General features: G+C 35.3%; 2 protein-coding genes across 2 annotated transcripts; both read left to right on the top strand.

Moving 5' to 3' along the window:
- The first annotated feature begins 501 nt into the window (after positions 1-501).
- On the top strand, positions 502-5572 carry MGT6 (magnesium transporter 6). Its single transcript, XM_086647003.1, has 4 exons — positions 502-1137; positions 2320-2756; positions 3897-4175; positions 4651-5572. Exons 1-4 carry the CDS (start codon positions 798-800, stop codon positions 4927-4929), a joined length of 1335 nt encoding a protein of 444 aa, XP_086503129.1. The 5' UTR covers positions 502-797; the 3' UTR covers positions 4930-5572.
- Positions 5573-10622: 5050 nt separating this feature from the next.
- On the top strand, positions 10623-15618 carry LOC147532351 (uncharacterized protein At4g06598-like). The gene is made up of 5 exons (XM_086647086.1): positions 10623-10900; positions 12807-13534; positions 14319-14394; positions 14489-14615; positions 15044-15618. Exons 2-5 carry the CDS (start codon positions 12822-12824, stop codon positions 15244-15246), a joined length of 1119 nt encoding a protein of 372 aa, XP_086503212.1. The 5' UTR covers positions 10623-10900; positions 12807-12821; the 3' UTR covers positions 15247-15618.
- The last annotated feature ends 4245 nt before the right edge of the window (positions 15619-19863 follow it).

Here is a 19863-nt window from a genome sequence, read left to right as displayed (position 1 = left end):
AAGAAAAAAAAACGATTTTTTGGTAAAAATGGGTTTGGAGAAAATACATTTTTCAAGAAAAAATCTGCTTTCGGAAAAAAAAAATCGGGTTTTGGGGTTAAAAAAAAAAATCTGAAGAAAAAAATGATTTTCAGAAAACAAACAATATTTATATAAAGTTTGAAATCTAGGTTTATTAATCCAAAATCCTAACAAATCTTAGTGGGTAGGGTGAGATTTTGGTCCAATACAAATTTTGGACTTTTAATGCATAGGATTCAAAAGTCCTTAGATTTTTTGTAGCCAAATATACCAAAGATTCTTGATTCCTACCAAATCCTACTTTTAGTAGGAATCCTACAACCAAACACACCATTAATGATTCATATTTAGTATGGGCAGGTAATTCAGGCGGGTAAAGGGACAACTTAAATGGGCGGACTTGAGTGGTACCCCGATTAGGCCCCCTTGTCCGTGCCTGTCCACTAAACATCTATCGTTGGGCGGGACTTGATCACCTTTGTCACCGGGCGTCCACAGACCCTTCGGACGGGGGCGGACGGGGGCAGGTACCGAGGCACGGGCCAAAATCCCATCCCTACTCTTGGTCTTGGTCCTCTTGGAGGATCAGAACGCAGTTTCCGAGTTTTTGTGTACCAATGCGTAAAAGAAACTGTCGAGTAGAAAGGAGAGAAGAACAAAGCAGAAGGAAGATATGGGGTAATCATTTGTGGGATTGTTCTTCGTTTTCATCTTTCTCTCTTGTTCTCCCTAACATATGAAATAATAGGAGAGAGAAACTGGTAAAGAGGGATCCAATGGGGAAAGGACTTCTCTCTTTTTCCCGGAAGATCGGGAGGCGCCGCCCCAAGAAGTCGACGGAGGTTCAATTGCAACCACCGCCGTCCGATAACCTTAACAATAACCCCAATTCCACCAACAACAACAACAACAACTCGGCTGGACTCGTCGCTTCTTCTGCTGCATCCAAAGCTAAGAAGAAAACCGGTGGCGCTCGACTTTGGATGCGATTCGACCGATTCGGTGAATCAGAACTTCTTGAATGTGATAAAAGTGCGATTATCAGACGTGCTTCAATTCCAGCACGGGACCTCAGGATCCTTGGTCCTGTTTTTTCTCAATCATCTAATATACTTGGTAATCCCATTATCTTTTAATTATTAGGGTTTCTCTTTTATTTCGTTTTCTGTTTGCTACTGAACCTTTAAGCTTTAATTAGTAGGATAACATATTATTATCATCAAACTGATGAACAGAAAAAGGAACTAAAATGTATCTAATTCGAAATTTCAGTTATAGTTCTCAGGTTTTCTCTTTTTGAGTTTATCTTGTTCGATACTTGAATATAAATGTTAGTTTTTGTGGCAAAAATTATCTTTATGAAGCCCTAATAATCAATTTTGAGTGAACTGATTGAAAAGAACATACTTGTCTTACTTGCTTTAATCATGTAAAAGTTATGTCTTTTCTTCTGAAACTTCTTTTGGTGGCATATATTTAGAAATTCGAATCGTATAGTTGGACAATATAATGATCTTATAGTGTTTAGACTTCGTTGTGATGAATTAGATGAAGAGAATTCTGGGTTTGAACTCAGAATTGTGAAAGCTATTTCTTTTTCGGTATCCCACAGTGATTGCCAGTTGATTGAACTTACGATAACAATTGTTGTGAATTTCACTTAATTGAATCCAAGAGTAGCTTGATCCATATGTTCCTCTGTAACTCCAACAACTCCATTAAAGCTATATTTGAAATAGAATGAGATCGCATAATTTCATTGTCAGTGTATCTCACCTTCCTATAGATTGAAATACAAAAAGTATACTCAACCCGCCTCCTGGGACTCCCACTTGAACCGCCTGTGAGAGAAACAAGGGTTTCTCTCTCCTCTCACATGTTCAGTCTCGTGGAGAGAGAAATCCTTGTTTCTCTCACAGGCGGTTCAAGTGGGAGTCCAAAGAGGCGGGTCATGTATACTTGTTGATTGAAATAAGGGATAAACTGGGCATCGTAAGTTAGAGAACTAAAGCCCGGAGAGCATATTTAATAACATTCATAGTGCTAATATTGAACTATTAAACGAGACATAGAATATACGAGGATACTTTTCGATTTTCCGGTGCAAATTGACTGAAAGAAGCTTAGAACGTAATTGTAGAGACAAGTTTTATCTCGATGACCCATTAAGAATTTCCTACTTCAAGCGTTATGTGGAGAATGCTAGAAACAGTGAATTATGAATATTTACTGCTTAAGAAGTACTCTTGAACTCGGAGAGAATAGTAATATCATGATTTATCATTGTTGGCAATGCAGCAAGAGAGAAAGCCATGGTTGTCAATCTAGAGTTTATAAAAGCCATAGTTACTGCTGAAGAAGTATTATTGCTAGATCCTCTATGTCAGGAAGTTCTTCCTTTTGTTGATCAACTGAGGCAACAACTCCCTCATAAAAGCCAACCTAGGAATCATGAGGTCGGTGAAGGAGAAGAGAATTCTGCAGCTGGTGCAGGACAATGGTTACCTGTTCCTGAAGCTGCTGAAGGTTTGCAGTGTGAGCTTCCTTTCGAGTTTCAGGTGTTGGAGATTGCATTAGAAGTTGTCTGTACGTATTTGGACTCCAATGTAGCAGATCTTGAAAGGGATGCTTACCCTGTTTTAGATGAATTGGCAAGAAATGTTAGCACTAAGAATCTTGAACTTGTCAGGAGTCTGAAGAGCAATCTCACCCGTCTTCTTGCTCGTGTGCAAAAGGTATGGTACTGAGCTAGTTAGCTTATTTATGTACATTTATTTTTTATAAGCAGTTTATGTTTTATACGGTTTGAGTTTCTTTTTTAACAATCGTAATGTTAAGAGCTTTGAGTTTACTTCAAATATGAAGTTTGATGTACTTTTAGTGTGATAACATAAGCTTTATAGTTTCTGATGGAATTGTACAGCGTAGATAACGTAATATATTTAAGGGTCTTTCCATTCTGCCAAGTTTTGAACATGATAACAAGGTGTCACACTTCAACAAATGACTCATTTGGAGAATTATGGCATTTTTTGTTCAAGAATGACGCATTAATACGGAATTTCGGGAAGCACATCTGTTTTACTAAAAATTGGTGCTGCTGACAGGGAGTTCCGTATTCTTTGCATTATTGGCTTATTGCCATGATAGAATTTTCCTTCTCTTGCTAACATTTATGCAGTATCAACTCTTATTTCAGAGGTCCCATCATTTAATCAACTCTTAAACAGATGAAATTTGTAATAGCACATGGAAATATAAAAAGGGAACTTCTACTTGCACCAGTTCCCTGCAGGAAGCATGTAATAGCTCAGTGAATCAGTGATAATACTTTTTCTAACTTTAATGGCTATTAGGCACATTAGATATAGTTCTTGTGTAGACTTCAAAAAACTATCATGTGGAAGCTGCTCCTTTTTATGAGGACAAATGCCTCAAAAAGATTTTAGAGGTTTTCTTGATTGGCACTGATAAATTAGGGCTCTAATATATGTGAAGGGATTTAGACTTAGTGATACTAATTTTTGAAGATCTTTTGTGTACCTGAACTGAAATCAATAAAGAAAACTGAGATATTACTCCAAGGAGTATATGAGACTGAGTGACGTACGAATTATGCCAAAAGCTTTAGTTGATATACGACTTAGTGTAAATTATGGCTTGTGATAGCTCAACTGCTCCAATAATTTTTTCCAATTTTTGGTAAAAATTGGCATATATGCGAACTTATTTTGACTATCATGCATTTGGATCTGATACTGTTTATTCTACATGCCACAGAACAGTTCTTTGTTTTGTTCATGAAAGGTTGCCGGCATTCTTCTGTTGGGACTTTTGCTTGTTTTAGTTAGTGATACATGTCTATCTCATGTCAGGTTAGGGATGAACTTGAACATCTTTTAGATGACAACGAAGACATGGCACATCTATACTTAACAAGGAAGTCGATCCAGAATCAACAATCTGAAGCATTTGGTGCCGGGGCTTCAAATAGTATCATTACTCTTGGACCTAACTTGCGAAGAATGGATTCTAATAAGAGCTCAAGTTTGATTACCAGTAATCACTTTGATGATCAAGATGTGGAGGACTTGGAAATGCTGCTCGAGGCTTATTTCATGCAGCTGGACGGGACTCGAAACAAAATATTGTCGGTAAGTTGTCTGTGGTGAGTAATATTAATTTTATAAAAAAAAAAAATTGATTGATACATGGATATTATACTAAATACTGGGACAAGGTTATAACTTGGAACAGAAACATAATTGGTTTTTTTAAGCAATCCGTTTAGGCGCTTCCCGTATCTTATCGTTTATCTCACATACTATTTTAAATTAGTTATATAGACGCTAAATTAACACATCCCAACTAGGTGTTGTTATAAACGAAAAATGAACTTAGTTAACAAATCCTTGCTGAATCCCAACTAGATCGTTTATCGTTTGCTAAATTAACAAATCCCGTATCTTATCGTTATATACTCTTGAGGAACTTAGTTTACATCTTGGCCTTCTGTTTCTGTGATTTAAGAAAAATGATAGTAACTAGTATCAAGAGGAAAAAACAAATTGGAAATTTGTTCTTCTTTATGTTTACTTGATTTTCTAACTCGTATATTAACATCTATAGGTAAGGGAATACATCGATGATACCGAGGACTACGTTAACATTCAACTTGACAACCAGAGAAATGAACTCATTCAGCTTCAGCTGATACTAACGATCGCTTCATTTGCCATAGCTATTGAGACACTGATAGCCGGAGCTTTCGGTATGAACATTCCTTGCATACTTTACCATAGAGATGGAATCTTTGAACCCATTGTTGGAGGCACCTCTGCTGTAAGTTTCTTATTGTTCCTGCTCATGTTAGCATACGCAAGATGGAAGAAGCTTCTTGGTTCATAATTCACCAAATTCCTTAACTATAAAAGACCACAAAACGAAAGGACCTTCAAAATATTACTTCTTATCTACACAAGTAATGTATAGTTTGTTTCGAAGTTTGTTGTGGTTGTTGTTAGAAGCTCTTCTATTGGATCCTTCAGATTGGGGTTATAAGAATAAGGAAAATGCCAGGTTGACACAAGTTTTTCGGGCACAGTATCAACACAGGATCATCTGACCATTCATTATTGACTCTCAAAAACTGTAAAAGGGATAGTCAGGTGACTTGTGTCAGTTACTCTGTCAAATAATATTGTGTCAAGCTAGCGTTATTATAAAGAATAAAGGGAGGTCTCCTTGTAGTGGTTGACAAGAAACTATGTGGAAAATGTCTTTTAGCCGAATGCACTTCATCGATCACTTGCCGTGGATGATGACTTGATTGTTGATTCGGTCGGGAATCAAAAGAGGCTCGGCCAGGAGAAGTTGTAAATTGTCTTCTCTTCTAGATGTTTATATCAACCATTAACAAGCATATATTTCTATTCAAACTGTTGCATTAGAATTTACAGTATTACCTGTTAAAGTGAGGGAAGTAAATCGTATATTCAACTTAGGTACGTCTTGTTTTCCTAAAGATTTTGTTATTATTTTGATCTCTCAAGCTTGATTAGGTTACTATTACTTTTTTAAGCTGCAGATTTACACTTTCTTGCTTAGCTTGTACCTTTGGTATTTTTCCTTAGGGCTCTAAAAGGATTAGTATTATTTTTTGAGCAATGATAGCAAAAGATAAGTCTTACCCCATGCCTAAACGAAATCAAATGTCTTTATTTTCGGGTCAATTGTCTCTCTCTCTCTCTCTCGGCTTTTCTATTCTTGTTGAATGGTTTATCCCCCCACCCCCCTCTCAGGTCTGAGGTTCGTCTATTGTTTCTTAGTTTTTCAGTGTTTTCTCTACAATTTTATGACTACTATTCTTAGATTTGGGGAAAAAGAAAAAAAAACTACCGAGTTGTTATAGGATGGTGCGGACCAGCCTTCAAGGTTGCTAGTGATACTGTCCGCTTTGGCACACCTGAGCCTCACGGCTTTAAAAGACCTCACTAGGGAAGGGTGCTTAACCTCTTAAGAGGAACACCGCACTCCTGTCTCACATTGTCAATGTGGGATTGCTTTGCAACACACCCTCCCAAGACCACACCATAGTAGAGCGAATCGTGCTGATAACGTGTTATAGGATGGTGCGGACCAGCCTTCAGGGCTGCTAGTGATATTGTTCGCTTTGGCACATCTGGGTCTCACGGTTTTAAAAGGTCTCACTAGGGAAGGGTGCTTAACCTCTCAAGAGGAGCATGGGATTGCTTTACAACACGAGTTGAATTTTTGGCCTTTTTGTGTTTCCTTTTTTTGTTTCCTCCATCCGACTCTACATTTTTTCTCCAACCCGGTAAAAAGGTTGCTAAAGGTCGTTGGCAAACTGTTATTGCCGACATCTTTTATTTATTTATTTTCAAACCTTTCTTTCTCTTGGTTCGACCACCGCCACTACTATTTCTCTCCCTTTCTTCTCTTGCTACTTTCTTGGCTAAATCTTTCGCTTTATCCTCATTGTCTCCGTTAAGATGATGGGTTTTAGGTAAAATCCTTAAGGAGGGTTTGCTTGAAACCCTATAACCCTCGATTGAGGGTTCTGTGACCCTCCCCAAGGGCTTGGATTTCGGCGAAATTGTTTAGGAGGATTTTGCATGCAATCTTTTTACTTTGTCTAAAACGAAAGGAGGACCCACGAAGTGACTATTTACTGGACCAATGAGGATAGGGAGAAAGAGAATAAGTTAAAGTTTTATAGAGAATAAGAAAGAGATTAGCGAAGAGAAAAGTAGGGAGATAGAGAGATACGAGACAAACTGGTAGTGGTTGGAGGTTGTGGCCCAAATTGATGGGAGGATATGAGGAAGAAGAAGTTATATTGCTTTGGAAAATTTGACAAAATCCGCCGCTATTCTTTGAAATTTGGGTTTTTTTTGCTTTACCTCTCAAGACTTCTTAAAACTAATTGGTAATTGAGCTTACCTTTCTCAATAATAAATAATCGAGTTTGTTCCCCTAAAGTTATAGATTTTGTCAAAAACAGTAAGATTATGTTTGGAATGCTAAAATAGAATGCGATTATAGAGAAGAACACTCTCGTAATGTGATCTATGTCAAATGGAATGTCTGTATTGTTTGATTTAGTCGTGAATATAACTGATGGAGATCAATTTTGGGTGTAATTCTAGTAACTGCATTTCACTTTTGCTAGCCAAACATGACCTCAATGTTTTTGATAGAAATACTGAATACAAGGAGGGTGAGCTCTCTTCAAAAAGAAACAGAGGGTGAGCTCATTATCGATTATTGGAAGGGGTATACTCAATTATCCGATTAATGTTGAGTGGATAAAGTAAAAAACTTTAAAATTTTGTACTCCGAAAAATGTAAAACTTTCATTTAAAATTTTGTACTCCAAAAAATTTAATTGTTTCCGGGGTGAATCTTATTATGTGGTTGTTACTTTACCATTGTGTTGTTTGTGATGATTTATTTTGCCTTTATAATGTATATAAGCTAAGAGAGTGTTCTTCTATTTCTAAGTTATAAAAGTCTGACTTGATAATCGACATAAAGTAGATATCAGAATGTTTGTTGTTGTGCAACTCGTTTAAATTGTTATTTTGGACTGATTTTGAGTACATTAGAGTAAAAAAATATTCAAATTCCGACAAGTAGAGATCCTAATAAAAGCCACCTCAATAGATTCTATAACAATGATTATGTAATGTCAAAACCCAATAAGATTAAAAGAATGAATCACACAGACTGGGTGAGATCCAAAGAACAGAACCAATTCATACAAAGATAACTTAGGTATTACTCAGACTAGAGAAAGAAGAAAGCTTTCCTTAGATTATTTGGAACCCTAGTGGTCGGTTCCCTAAAGAAAGGTTCTGACTGACTGACTGACTGACTGACTCATCTTTTGAATTCAATGAAGTAGTAAATTGGTTACAGGAGGTCATATGACGAAACCAAGAACGTGGTCTTGGAGATTTCAATGGCCTTCCCCTTTTCTTGCATGTGTGCTAGTGGGGACAATCAATTGATATTTGCCTATTTGCCTTGGTTGCATCTTAATATCTTATACTCCATAGTCCATCCACCCCATTACTAGCTATAAATACAACTAAATTGCTTTCTCAAAATAATAAAGAAATTTGGTACAAAAATATTTCACTATATATTTGTACAACATCTTTAGTAATTTTAATTATTGTTTTTACAGTAACTTTCAAAAAATGTCTCCTAAGAGCTTAAGTTTTGCTCATCTTCTCTTTCGCAAACTTAAGACTCTCGTATATCCCGTCTGACAATCGTATTTGGTACTAAGTAGGTCTACCAAACTACCAACAACAATTTCAAAATGCTATTCGCCTCAAATGGTGGTTTGACATGGCCCTTCAATTGTTAACATGACTCTCCTACCGAACCACAAAAGCATATGTCAAGTCATTTTCAAGAATATAGTATGAATGGGCGGAGAAACTTTTTTAAGGCCATCTCTCAAGAGGGGTAGACAATGAGATGTATTCTACTGGATTATATTAAATTTTCATTTTTGTTTAGCATCTGACACAACAAACTCACACTTCGGTAGAACTATAATCCACACCTAAAAGTGAGATCTAGTCTAAATCTTATAAATGAATACCAGCAAACATGAATTCAATTACAATATAAAGTCATTCTATCTGCCAGCCAGCCAGCCAGCCATCTCACAAAAATCAAAGTTATAACACTGATACCGTTAGATGAAGTAATAGGGATACATCCGGTCAATTGTTGGGGTGCTAATAGGATTGTAAAAGAAAGTGATGAGTTGTGTGTGCGGGGGGGGCCTTAAAGAATTAGCCACATAGGATTCAAAGAGTTGGATTAATTTCAATTCCACCCCCAGTTTGTGAACAACTGGAAAATCTTCCCCAAGACAATGACTACGTTAGTCAAACTTAAGAGTCAAAATTTTATTTTGGCCAGCAGTTTGCAGAAACAAAAAAGAATGGTAGCCAATACGTGGACAAACGAATTTCTTATGCGGACAACTAAAATTGGGTGTACAAACAATCCATGAAGGGACAAATGAAATTCATATATGGACAATCGACTCATAAACCTCCTTAGGTAGAACTTTTTTCTTCTTGTTAGTAATCGTAGATGCAGTTTTCACAATAGGTCTTTCATGAAGATCATGAAGATGAAGACAAAATTTAAAAAAAAAACACCATCTGTTTCTCCTCTTCTCTTCATCCTACAACAAGAAACTTAGTGAACACTTGTGATTCAAGAGTTGGGAACATATCCCTTTTGGCTACAATCTGTTTTTTATTGATTAACTGACATGTCGATGCAATATTTTTGTTTCCCCTCATGGTTCATCAACCGCAAATACTGACTCCCTTCTTCAACCAACTAGATGATACTTAAACAGTAGAGAGAGATAGGGAAGATATTGAGATTCCGGCCGCCAAAGACTGACAGAAAGAGAAGTGAGCACACACCAACAACTATATACCCTTATAACAATTGCTTGAGTGAGCCCTAACTCGTCTGTAAACAAAGGAGAAACAATCATATCTCAACAACACAAACACCCCATTATATAGAAAACTCTCTCTATCTCTTCTAACTAATCTTTTCAAGAAAAAAAAAGGTGCCAGAAGTAGGAAACATAATGATTTATGTATGAAGGGAAGATTTTATTTCACCTTGTCAATGACTATTTGAGTTATATATTAACCATTGTTTTACAGTAGTACATTCTTAGAGAGAAAGAAACGATGCAGCCAAAGACTTAGATGATGAAGGAAAAATTTATTTTTACGCCCATTATTGTTGTCCACATAAGACTTGTGTTTGTCCATATATTGGCCACCAAAAGAATTCGGAATACAAATTTAAAAAAGAAAAATGGTGTGTTTTGTCAAAGTGTTTGGACAACAAAACTTCTTCTTCCTTATCTACTCTATCTCCGACCACCAATGCCGCCACCACCACCACCGGTTGTCTTTCTTTTCTCTCCTCCTTCCGCACTGAGCTGGAGGAAAATTCCACGAAACCAGTAATTGAAATCGTTTGGGGGGGGGGGATCTTCTGAAAGGGACCCTCCCCTTCATTGAAACAATGAGAGAACGGGAAGAGGAGAGAGAGAGGGGGAAGAGAGAGTCGAGGGGAGGAAGAGAGATGACGGTGGCGGACAAAGTGATGGTGGTCGGAGGAGGAAAGATTAAAATATAAAAAAAATATATTAAAAGTGACTGATATTAACAATTTGGTGGCGGCCCTTGCTGGCATGGGGAAGAAAATGATGGTGAAGGCCTGTGGCAAACAAAAGAAACATGGCCAAAATTTTCCACCCTAGAGATCTTTTTGTTTCCTCAAAGTTGTGGCCAAAATTGGTCTCTTTAATTGAAGCTTCCTAGATGGAGTCGCTTCTTAGCTTTAGTAGAATTTTCAATTAGAGCGAGAGAGTCAGAGATGTCGACAACCATGGTATAACGGGGCCAATTGTAATGCCCGATAAATATCGAGGTTAAATATCTCACTTGGTCATAAATTGGGGGCCAAAAGGGAAAATAACCCACAATAGAAATCGAGAAAAGGGCTGTTAATTAGTCATATGCCAGCCGAGCCAGCTTTCATTTACAACCAAAACGAATTTGCCGGGAAAAAGACTATTTATTTACGAACAAGTCTTTCTTGGTTGTCTCCAACATATATTCTTTCTTACGAGAGAAAGAGAGAGAAAAAAGAGAATAATTTAATTCTCCCCCCTTTCTCTCTCTCTCTCTCTCTCTCTCTCTCTCTAAAAATACAAACCCTAAAATCATTCCAGGATTCACAATTTCTGGTTTCAGAAGGAGTTGATCATAACTTCACCTCTCGATCGATTTAGGTACCGCTCGTTTTCTTCTTTATCATCTTCTCTTACTCTCAATTTGTAACATTGTTGATTGTTTATTTTGATTTTGGTGATTTTGTTTACATGTGACTCTTATTTTTTAGGTATTCTTCTTTGATTTATCTGGATCTTTGTAGATTAGGATGTGCTTTATGTTTTGAGTGAAATTTGAACTTGATAATGACCTTGATTTGATGTACTCAGTCCGAGTGGATCTTCTTAAGATCCCCTTCTCCCCAAAAAAGGAGAAGTAGATAAGATCATAAAGGGGTATGTAATAAAATCTCAAATGTAGTATGGGTATGGGTACGATGAAATACCGAAAATTTCCATGGATTTTCATGAATATAATCAACCTGGGCTTCATTCTAGGTTATTCCTCTTGGTAGATCACAATATTTTGCAGTATTTTCGTCATATCCCATCGCAACCTTATGGCGTTAATGTTTATGTTATGTTGAGAAAAAAATTGAATCCCCAAAAAGAAAGTAAAAATTGGTAACTACCGTCGCGGCATGTTGTTGTTGCCGACTCGCCATTTACAACTTTTGGAGGATTAGGAATTCTCGATTGAACAACTACGGAAAGTTGCATTTATGAGTTAGCTTGGAATGGATGCTAGTTGACTGGTTTTCTTAACGTTCTCGTCGGGATAGCTGTATGCTTTTACCTTCGGAGTTTATGGAGGCCATAATAGAAGCTTAGTTGATTAACTTTGATGCATATGTTTAGGGAGTCGTAAAAGAGCATATTTTGACAAATGTGAATGAATTCGAAAACTATGTAAAGATAACAAGCGGATATGGGTAAATATATATAGGTGAGTGTGTGAGTATAAGGTTTCTAACACATGGGTTGTATATAAACTAGCAGGCAGAGTGAAGATGTTCACTTGACGCATATTCTTGTTTTTGGTTTCATGGGGCGCAATCCAATATGTGATTCTCGAATTGAGAAACAATCCTTTGATTATCTATACACTGCATTCTGAATATACTTTTCCAGTCTTCTTTTAGCTCCAATCAAACTAGAAAGGTAACTGGATTGAGTGGCATACCTGGTTAATCTTATTTCAAGGTCTTCGACGTAATATCTTCTGGGTTTGGTTGATCATTAAATTATCAGTTGGTCCTGTTTAGTCATCTACTTCAGAATCCTCTTAATTTGTTTGAGACAGTTAGTATCGTAATCGGTAATGTAATTGAAGTATAGGTTATTAAATTTTATGTGACAGCAACCACACCCCCCACTTCCATACGCAGAGTCACTGAATCGCATTACGATTCTACCGTCAGCTCCTCCACGCTCTATACTGTCTACTTCCATTAACTTCTTTAACTCATTCTAACCACAATAATAGGAAAAAGTCACTTTCTCTGTAGTGATACTCCTTCAAAACATTGTTGATCACTCACAAGCATTGATCAAGTGCTACCTGATGGTGTATATTTCCCACATTAAGTGAATTTTTATTGTAATCAAGAATTTGTTCATTACATTCGCCAAGGTTTATCAAGTTGAAATTTTTCTCTTCCTTCCTGCTGTGTTGCTTGATGGTTTACACCTTCAACCTTAACTTATAGTTCTTAGCATGTAGTGATTTTCCATTGTTGGTGTAGGCATTCTGAACTAATTTTAAATGTATTTGTAGTAAGTTCGTATTTGTGTTGTGTGGATAATTGGATACCACCAATAACCTGAAATTGGAACAGAATAGCAACTAGATGACTATAAAGTAAAATGTTTTAGTTCTTGTATAATCCGCAACTTACTGAATGAAATCTTTGAGTGTCACTGAACGAAAAGAGTACTGATCAAAGTGATATTAACTGCTAGCTTGCCTGAATATTGTCAAATATTTTCTGACGTTCATCTTTTCCTACTGCTCTTTGATTGCCAGGGTTAAATATAAGAAATGGAGAATTCAAATGGATCATCAAACTTCAAAAGTTATATGTATGCTGGACAACAGTCACTACTTCCTCCTAGAATTCCTTTCCCGAGTGCACCCCCTTCTTCATATTTTGACTATGGATCTAGTTCTTCAACAATATCTAAAGGTAGTGCAAAGCAAAGACAAGGATTAAACCTTCAACGTACTTCCTCTGAGAGCTTCCTCATGGATGAACAGCCTTCTTGGGTGGAAGAACTCCTCAATGAGCCAGAGACTCCTGTAAGGAAAGGTCACAGACGTTCATCGAGTGACTCGTTTGCATACTTCAATCCAGCTAATGCTTTTAATATGGATAGCTTAGTTCAGGCTGATCACGAGTTAAGAAATAAAGCATCTTTACCTAGAAGGGGATCTCAAGACTTTGACCACTATAACAATGTAAGCCATGCTTCATTGTATCAAGAGCCAAACTATTTCATGAGACAGAAAGGTAAAACATGGGAATCACCCATGAATTCTATGGCCTACTCAGGTGGCCTTCGTGATAACGCTATAGTTCCAAGCTCCGGGTTCTCATGTTCTCCACAGGAACCAGCTGAGGTGCCATCAGCACCCGCAGAAAAACAAGAACAAGATAATTCTTGGCAACATGATCCAAAGGTTACTGGTGAAAGAAGGGATTTCTCTAATCCTAAGCCTTCTGGGTCTGACACAGATCCAAAACGTGCTAAACAGTAAGCTTTCTGCTTGCTTTATTTTTTTTTTTTTTTTTTGGACCTTACAATATATAAAAATTTGTCTGATGCGTCCTACTTTAGGTATTGATCTCCAACTGCCCATGTTTTTATCTGTTTTACACTGGATGGTAGACACTGGTCTTGTTAAAAACTGATATAGAAGTAATTAGGTTTTCCTGTCATTTTCTAAATTTTCCAAAGTAGCATGAGGATTTCAGTAGGATTTACCTTGTTAGTAACTATTTGCACTTACATCATGGTTACCATCTAAATTTAAAGCATGGATTTTGATAGTTCTTACCTAATCAAAAGTGGATAGCCATGGCCTTCCATTCATCAGTACATGAGTTAACTTCTAATTGACAGTTATTCAAGTTAACAGTTGCGGAACGAGATGAGATTTTTTTTCGGTTCCAGTACGTGAAAATCATCGCCACATAACATTTACCTTCAGTTATACTCTTGTAGTCCTATCAGCCCAACCCTACTAATTTGAAAAGATTATCTCCACTCTGTTTTGGATCCAGATGAAATATAAGTCAACTCTGAAGTGACAGACACAACATATATGCAGGATTTTGTGGTGTACAAGTTTCATCAATCCTTTACCCATCTAATTCACATACAAGCATGTTTTATGGATTCTCCTTGGAGCATTTACTGATGAAGGATTTGCTACGATTTTTTTTTATTCATTCAGCTGATGGATGTTTGAAAACCAAAAGTTATGAAGAAGAGTTTGTAGTTAATAAATTAATGAATTTATTTTCCACTATAACAGGCAATTTGCTCAGCGCTCAAGGGTGCGGAAGCTTCAGTACATTGCTGAACTTGAAAGAAATGTTCAAGCATTGCAGGTAATCCCGGCCAAACCATAAACTTGCTGCAACTTCATTTTCAAGCATTCATATTTGGTGCGATGTTTATTTATTTATTGATGTATTTATATAGGTGGAAGGATCTGGAGTTGCTGCCGAGATTGAATTCTTGGACCAGCAAAATCTTATATTGAACATGGAAAACAAAGCCCTGAAACAGCGATTAGATGGTTTAACCCAGGAACAACTCATTAAGTGCTGTAAGTGTTTGTTCCCAAATCGTTTGGAACTTTTTTTTATCTATTTACTTATTCGAGTTCTCGCGTCAACTCGATTTAAAACCACAGGAAATAGATATTTCGGTCACTTAACCATGATTAAAAATGTATACATATAGAAATGCATAGAAGGAGTTCTCTATTTAATATGTCAAATGATCGGAAAAATTGCAATTCCCAGCGAAATATCTCCGATCCAAAATTGTCTCCCTGTATGTACTTACCTTCCGCTTGTGCTGTCTCCCTAGATCGAACATGATAGTCTCTATGCTACTGATAATCATATTTTGAATCTGGTTTGAAAATTATAAATGATATAAAAATTTGGGAAAGCGTATCAACTGCATCGCAAAAAACTAAGTGTTGCCCTTTTCTAGTTGAGTACTGAACTTTCAAGTCGGTGATTGTAGTGGAGCAGGAAATGTTAGAGAGAGAAATTTCAAGGCTTCGAATCTTATATCAGCAGCAACAACTTCAGCAACAACAGCCGCAGCAGCAGCAACAACGTTCTTCTCATCGACGATCCAGCAGCAGAGACAGCCTTGATTCGCAGTTTGCCAGTCTCTCTCTGAAACATGAGACAGGTTCCGGTCGTGACCCTGTAAGAATTTGAAATCTCAAAAGGAGGGAATAATGGAAAGGAAAACTGTGCCAGAACTGAGACATAGGAAAGCCAGCTTCTTCCCAGTTGTGTCCGATCAAGCAATGGTCTCACAATGATCTTCCCCTGTTCTAAACTGACCTCAAAATAACTTAATCTTGCCATTGTGTCTTTTTTCTTATCTTGAGAACTTCCATGTGCACCTGGTGATTGTTTCGTCGGAAAATAGAAAATGCATTTCTGATTGTTCGACTCATCGGAGGTGATTATAATGATGATGACTTTGATAGATTTCTTATGTTTTTCTGTCCTTGATTATCTCTTGTTGTATTTGCATAAGATATTATACATCTTTTTTCTATATGATCAACTTATTCTTCTTCTTCTAAGTATCCTTCTTAATGTTAAATTGTGACATCTTAGGTTGTGTTTGATTTCATCTTTTGAGAAAGAAATCATTTTTCTCCCAGTAGAGACAATTTTTCTTAAACGAAATGCGGGTCATGGCTTTTAGTCTACAAACAAAAAGGATTCTTTTCCCGAAAATTTATATTAGGAGTATTTTTTCTTCTTTTCATAGATAAACACATTGAATCAAAAACACCATTAATTCAATTGTTATAATGGTCTTGTTTTTTGTAACAGAGGAAACATATCATTATTTTTTAACTTTTGTCCCAATGTGGTTTATAATTGAAAAACATAGTTTGAGCCTTCTAGAAAGAATATAAAAAGTTGATGAAGAGTGGAGTGATAAAGTATAAAATGAGTGACATATTAGTAGGTTGTGTTTAGACTTCAACCACTAAATTTAGCTACTCCTGCCTTTTATCCTTTTGTGCCTATAACTTACCTTAACCTTACAATTGGTTGGCTTATCAAGAATAATAAACATAGAAGAGAAAAAAAAAAAAAAACCACTATTAAACCCTAAAATGATTTTTGAGGGAACCCATATCTTATCTATAAATCTAGAATTTTATTTTTCTTTTGGAGTCAAAAGAATCTTAGAAGAAAGAATAGACTCAAGTTCAACACAAAGAGCCAAAAGAGAAAGAGAAGAGTATGGGAGGACCAAACAAAGTTAAGGCCCACTTTTCTCCCCCCACATGATGTATGTATGAAGAACTAAACCACCAAGTTAGGTCACCTAACTATCAGATTCTGTCTCTTTCTCTCTCTAAAATCTTGTATAGACCACTCACTACAGCAGAAAAGGAGGAAGGTATTGTCCAAGGGAAAAAGGTTTTGGTGGATCATTAAAAAAAAAAGCTATTTTAGCCATTTAGTAGGACCCACAACATGTAAGCTACATGAAGATGATGGGTCTTAATAGGCCCCAATATTTTGTATATGAGTTATTTGACTATTATTGTAGGTTTCCAGCTTTCCAGGATAAGGTTTTGTGCTCCAAATTTCATTTTTATATATTATACAATATATAGAGAGAAAGGGGGACTTGTACCCATATAGTCTGCTTACTATTTTCTTTCTATCTTTTTAATGGGAAGTCTATTTAACAGACTTCTAAGTAAAATGTTCGAAAAATAATATTTGTATGTTGCTTAGATAAATTTTGAAGTCGGCAGATATCTTATCATCTAACTACACAAATACTAACAATTATTTTTACACTTTGATAATATGAACTTTCTGATTCGGTACTTAAGATTCGAATTATTCAATTGGAGATTGAGCAAAATAAATTAATTTAAACTTTTTGAGGAAGAATGGATTTAAATCTATTTTATTAACTCATGTGCACTGACAGCTATACTTGCGCCTAATCCTTGTAAGCATAATTTATTATGATAGGTACACATGAACTGAGAGTATTTATTTAGCCATACTAACATTTTATGAGACTTTTCGAAGAAAATTCCACCACTATTAAATGAATTTATATAGAATTTTAATAATATTTTTTTTTGTTTTAAAGACAATCGTACAATTATTTGTTAACATGGATACTTTATTTTATTATTTTTAATCTCTCGCATTGTAAATTATTTTCACTCAAAATAAATATGTTTAAATATTGATTGTAAATTATTTTCTTTGAAAACTAATATGTTTAAATATTGAACCTATGTAGACGGTAAAATATTGAAACCTATGTTTAACTATATACGTTTTATTAATACAAAATAATCTGTATAGTCCAACGTAGAAGCCGTTGATACGCTTAAAGAAAAAAGAATGCACACGTGTTCAAGCAAGTTTATTAAAAAAAAGGAATTAGAGAGCTGAATTTTTTTGCCCCTGCTCAAAATTGAAGCACTTGGCTCAAGCTCGATCAATGTTCAGAATCAGAACGACTAGTTTATGATCAAGGAGAGGAAGCACAATGTACGGTATGGACAGAGGCTACAAAAAACGACGACGATATCCATTTAGTGGCCTCGCTTGTCATTGATGCATTTCTAACCCAAACAAGTAGTTTAAAATTTTCGTTGACCTTCAACATGAAAATTTCGTTGACCTCCATTAATCTCAGAAGTTTTCTTTCCTCTTCATTAGATTGCTCGAAAATCGTTCATCATTTATAAGGTTTAAAATTTTCAGTTTTGTATTAACACCATTGTTAAGATCTAATGATGATTCTTATTTTTTTCATTATCAGATTACGATGCTCTATTATTGAACATATTACATTTGTGATTCAACTACATAAGATCTGTTTCCATCTTAACTAGCTTCGAATGGAAGATTTATAGTTTCTCTCTCTAAAACTTTCATAACTCTTTAAGATCTTTGATGTTTATTTCTTATTTAATGATTTGTTCAATTTTAGTATGTTATTTCTCCTTCCAATGTTCATTGTATATTTCTTCAGATCTACGTTAAATCCTTTTTTTTTTTTTTTGCAGATCAGAATCATCTGTCCGTACAATTCTTGATCTTTGTGATTATCCACACTTATTCTTATAACAGAATATAAAGTACAGGTACTTTACGATTACTTTCCATACTTTCTGATTTAATTTGCTAATAATATCTTGATGTTTATCCTTTCTGATTCTTGTAACAGAATAAAAATTACAGTTACTTACGATAACTTACCATACTTTCTGATACAATCTACATACATTTCACGTAAGATGATAGTATTAATGAACAAAGGTGCGGAAAGTATGAAAAATTTATCCAACATTATACGTCCTTTTTTTACCAGAACAGTGGTCATGACAAGCATATAGAACTTCTCTTAACCTAATAAACAATTGTACTTTTCCATACATTATACATAATATTTTGATTTGTACCTGTTATTTATGATCCATCTCATTTGTTTTTTATTAAATGTTTCATTATTAATGTATGTAAATTTGATATCACAGATGACCTTTTGTGTTTGGCATCTAAGGAACAATCTGAATTTAAGATTGGCTAATAGAGCTCGGAAATCGAAGTTCTTTATCATAAATTGTGAAATCTTATAGAAAAACATTATTATTTGTCTCGTAAAGTATACGTAATTTATTATGGATAATCAAGTATTAACTATATATTATGTGTGTTTTTTCCGGCATGATCATAGTTTATGTTACTTCATTCATAATTTATACAAATGTTTTAAGTTTTTTTAATGATAAAATAACCATATAGTGTTGTTTTTTAAACAGGTACAAAGCTATATCTTCTCAGCTATCAGAGTCCTTTAACATCCAGATTCGACATGCTCGTGGACTCCCAATAACATCTTCAATTTATAATTTTTAGAACTCCCACCAACCTGTACAATAAATTATAGATCAGAAATGTAAATGCAACCATATATTACGTAAAGTATACATACTTTATGATACATTATTGATTTACTTCTAAAAAAAAGCAGAGTATGATATATGTAAATTAATGGCTACTTAGAAGAATAGCAAATGTATATTAATTTGAACACTGATATGTAAATGATACATACTTTAGAGAGTATTTGCATACATTAACAATAAATTACTACAAATTTCAAACACATTACCTCAGATATCGATGTTTCTTTGGTGTTAGTCTTCTTCTTTCCAACGTCTTCTTCAACAACAGATTTTCTTTTAATGGACAAAAAAACATCAAATTATTCTTATTAAATAAATGATTAGTATTTGTCAAAAATAACTTATACTTTATCATAAAATCAACATGCAACAACAGATTTATAAAGCTTTCACATGAATATAACGACGATTCGTTTTTCAACAGATTTGAAAACGAAATGGTGTTGATGAACAATCTTATCTTTTCACCTGATAAAAATGAAAAAAAAAGTTGCGAAGAAGAAAGGATGCTACCTTTTCAGTAGTTACGATTGTTTTAGGGTTCAGATTCAATCGATTTGGGAGAATATTTGATTTCCAAAACAGTTTTGAAGAGAGAGAAAATCCAATTTCAATTTGATACCGTTGCCAGCTTTAAACCCCTCAAATCACGCCCTTTCCACTTTAGAAACTTACCGGATTCAGTCGGAGAATCAAATAAACCCGAGATTTTGTGAGGAAGGACATGGACGGTATTATTTAATAAAGTATGTGTTATTTATGTCCATAATGTAAAAGGACTAAATATCCATATTTTGGGAAGATTGGATCATATACCTTTTTTGAACATTATTTTGGTCTATATACCCATGGACTC

Source organism: Eschscholzia californica, unplaced genomic scaffold (assembly GCF_041429995.1).
Source record: "Eschscholzia californica isolate CP2 unplaced genomic scaffold, dmEscCali1.0.p SCAF_6, whole genome shotgun sequence".
Classification (NCBI taxonomy): domain Eukaryota; kingdom Viridiplantae; phylum Streptophyta; class Magnoliopsida; order Ranunculales; family Papaveraceae; genus Eschscholzia; species Eschscholzia californica.
The sequence above is the reverse complement of the archived record's forward strand: the minus strand, read 5'-3'. Positions and strand labels throughout refer to the sequence as shown.

What these genes read in the sequence shown, in the direction of transcription:
- MGT6 (XM_086647003.1), top strand. Translation starts at nt 798, where the DNA reads ATGGGGAAAGGACTTCTCTCTTTTTCCCGGAAGATCGGGAGGCGCCGC. An exon ending in TTCTTGCTCGTGTGCAAAAG is followed by an intron (nt 2,757 to 3,896) that starts GTATGGTACTGA and finishes ATCTCATGTCAG; the next exon opens with GTTAGGGATGAACTTGAACA. An exon ending in CTCGAAACAAAATATTGTCG is followed by an intron (nt 4,176 to 4,650) that starts GTAAGTTGTCTG and finishes TAACATCTATAG; the next exon opens with GTAAGGGAATACATCGATGA.
- LOC147532351 (XM_086647086.1), top strand. Translation starts at nt 12,822, where the DNA reads ATGGAGAATTCAAATGGATCATCAAACTTCAAAAGTTATATGTATGCT. An exon ending in GATCCAAAACGTGCTAAACA is followed by an intron (nt 13,535 to 14,318) that starts GTAAGCTTTCTG and finishes CCACTATAACAG; the next exon opens with GCAATTTGCTCAGCGCTCAA. An exon ending in GAAATGTTCAAGCATTGCAG is followed by an intron (nt 14,395 to 14,488) that starts GTAATCCCGGCC and finishes GTATTTATATAG; the next exon opens with GTGGAAGGATCTGGAGTTGC.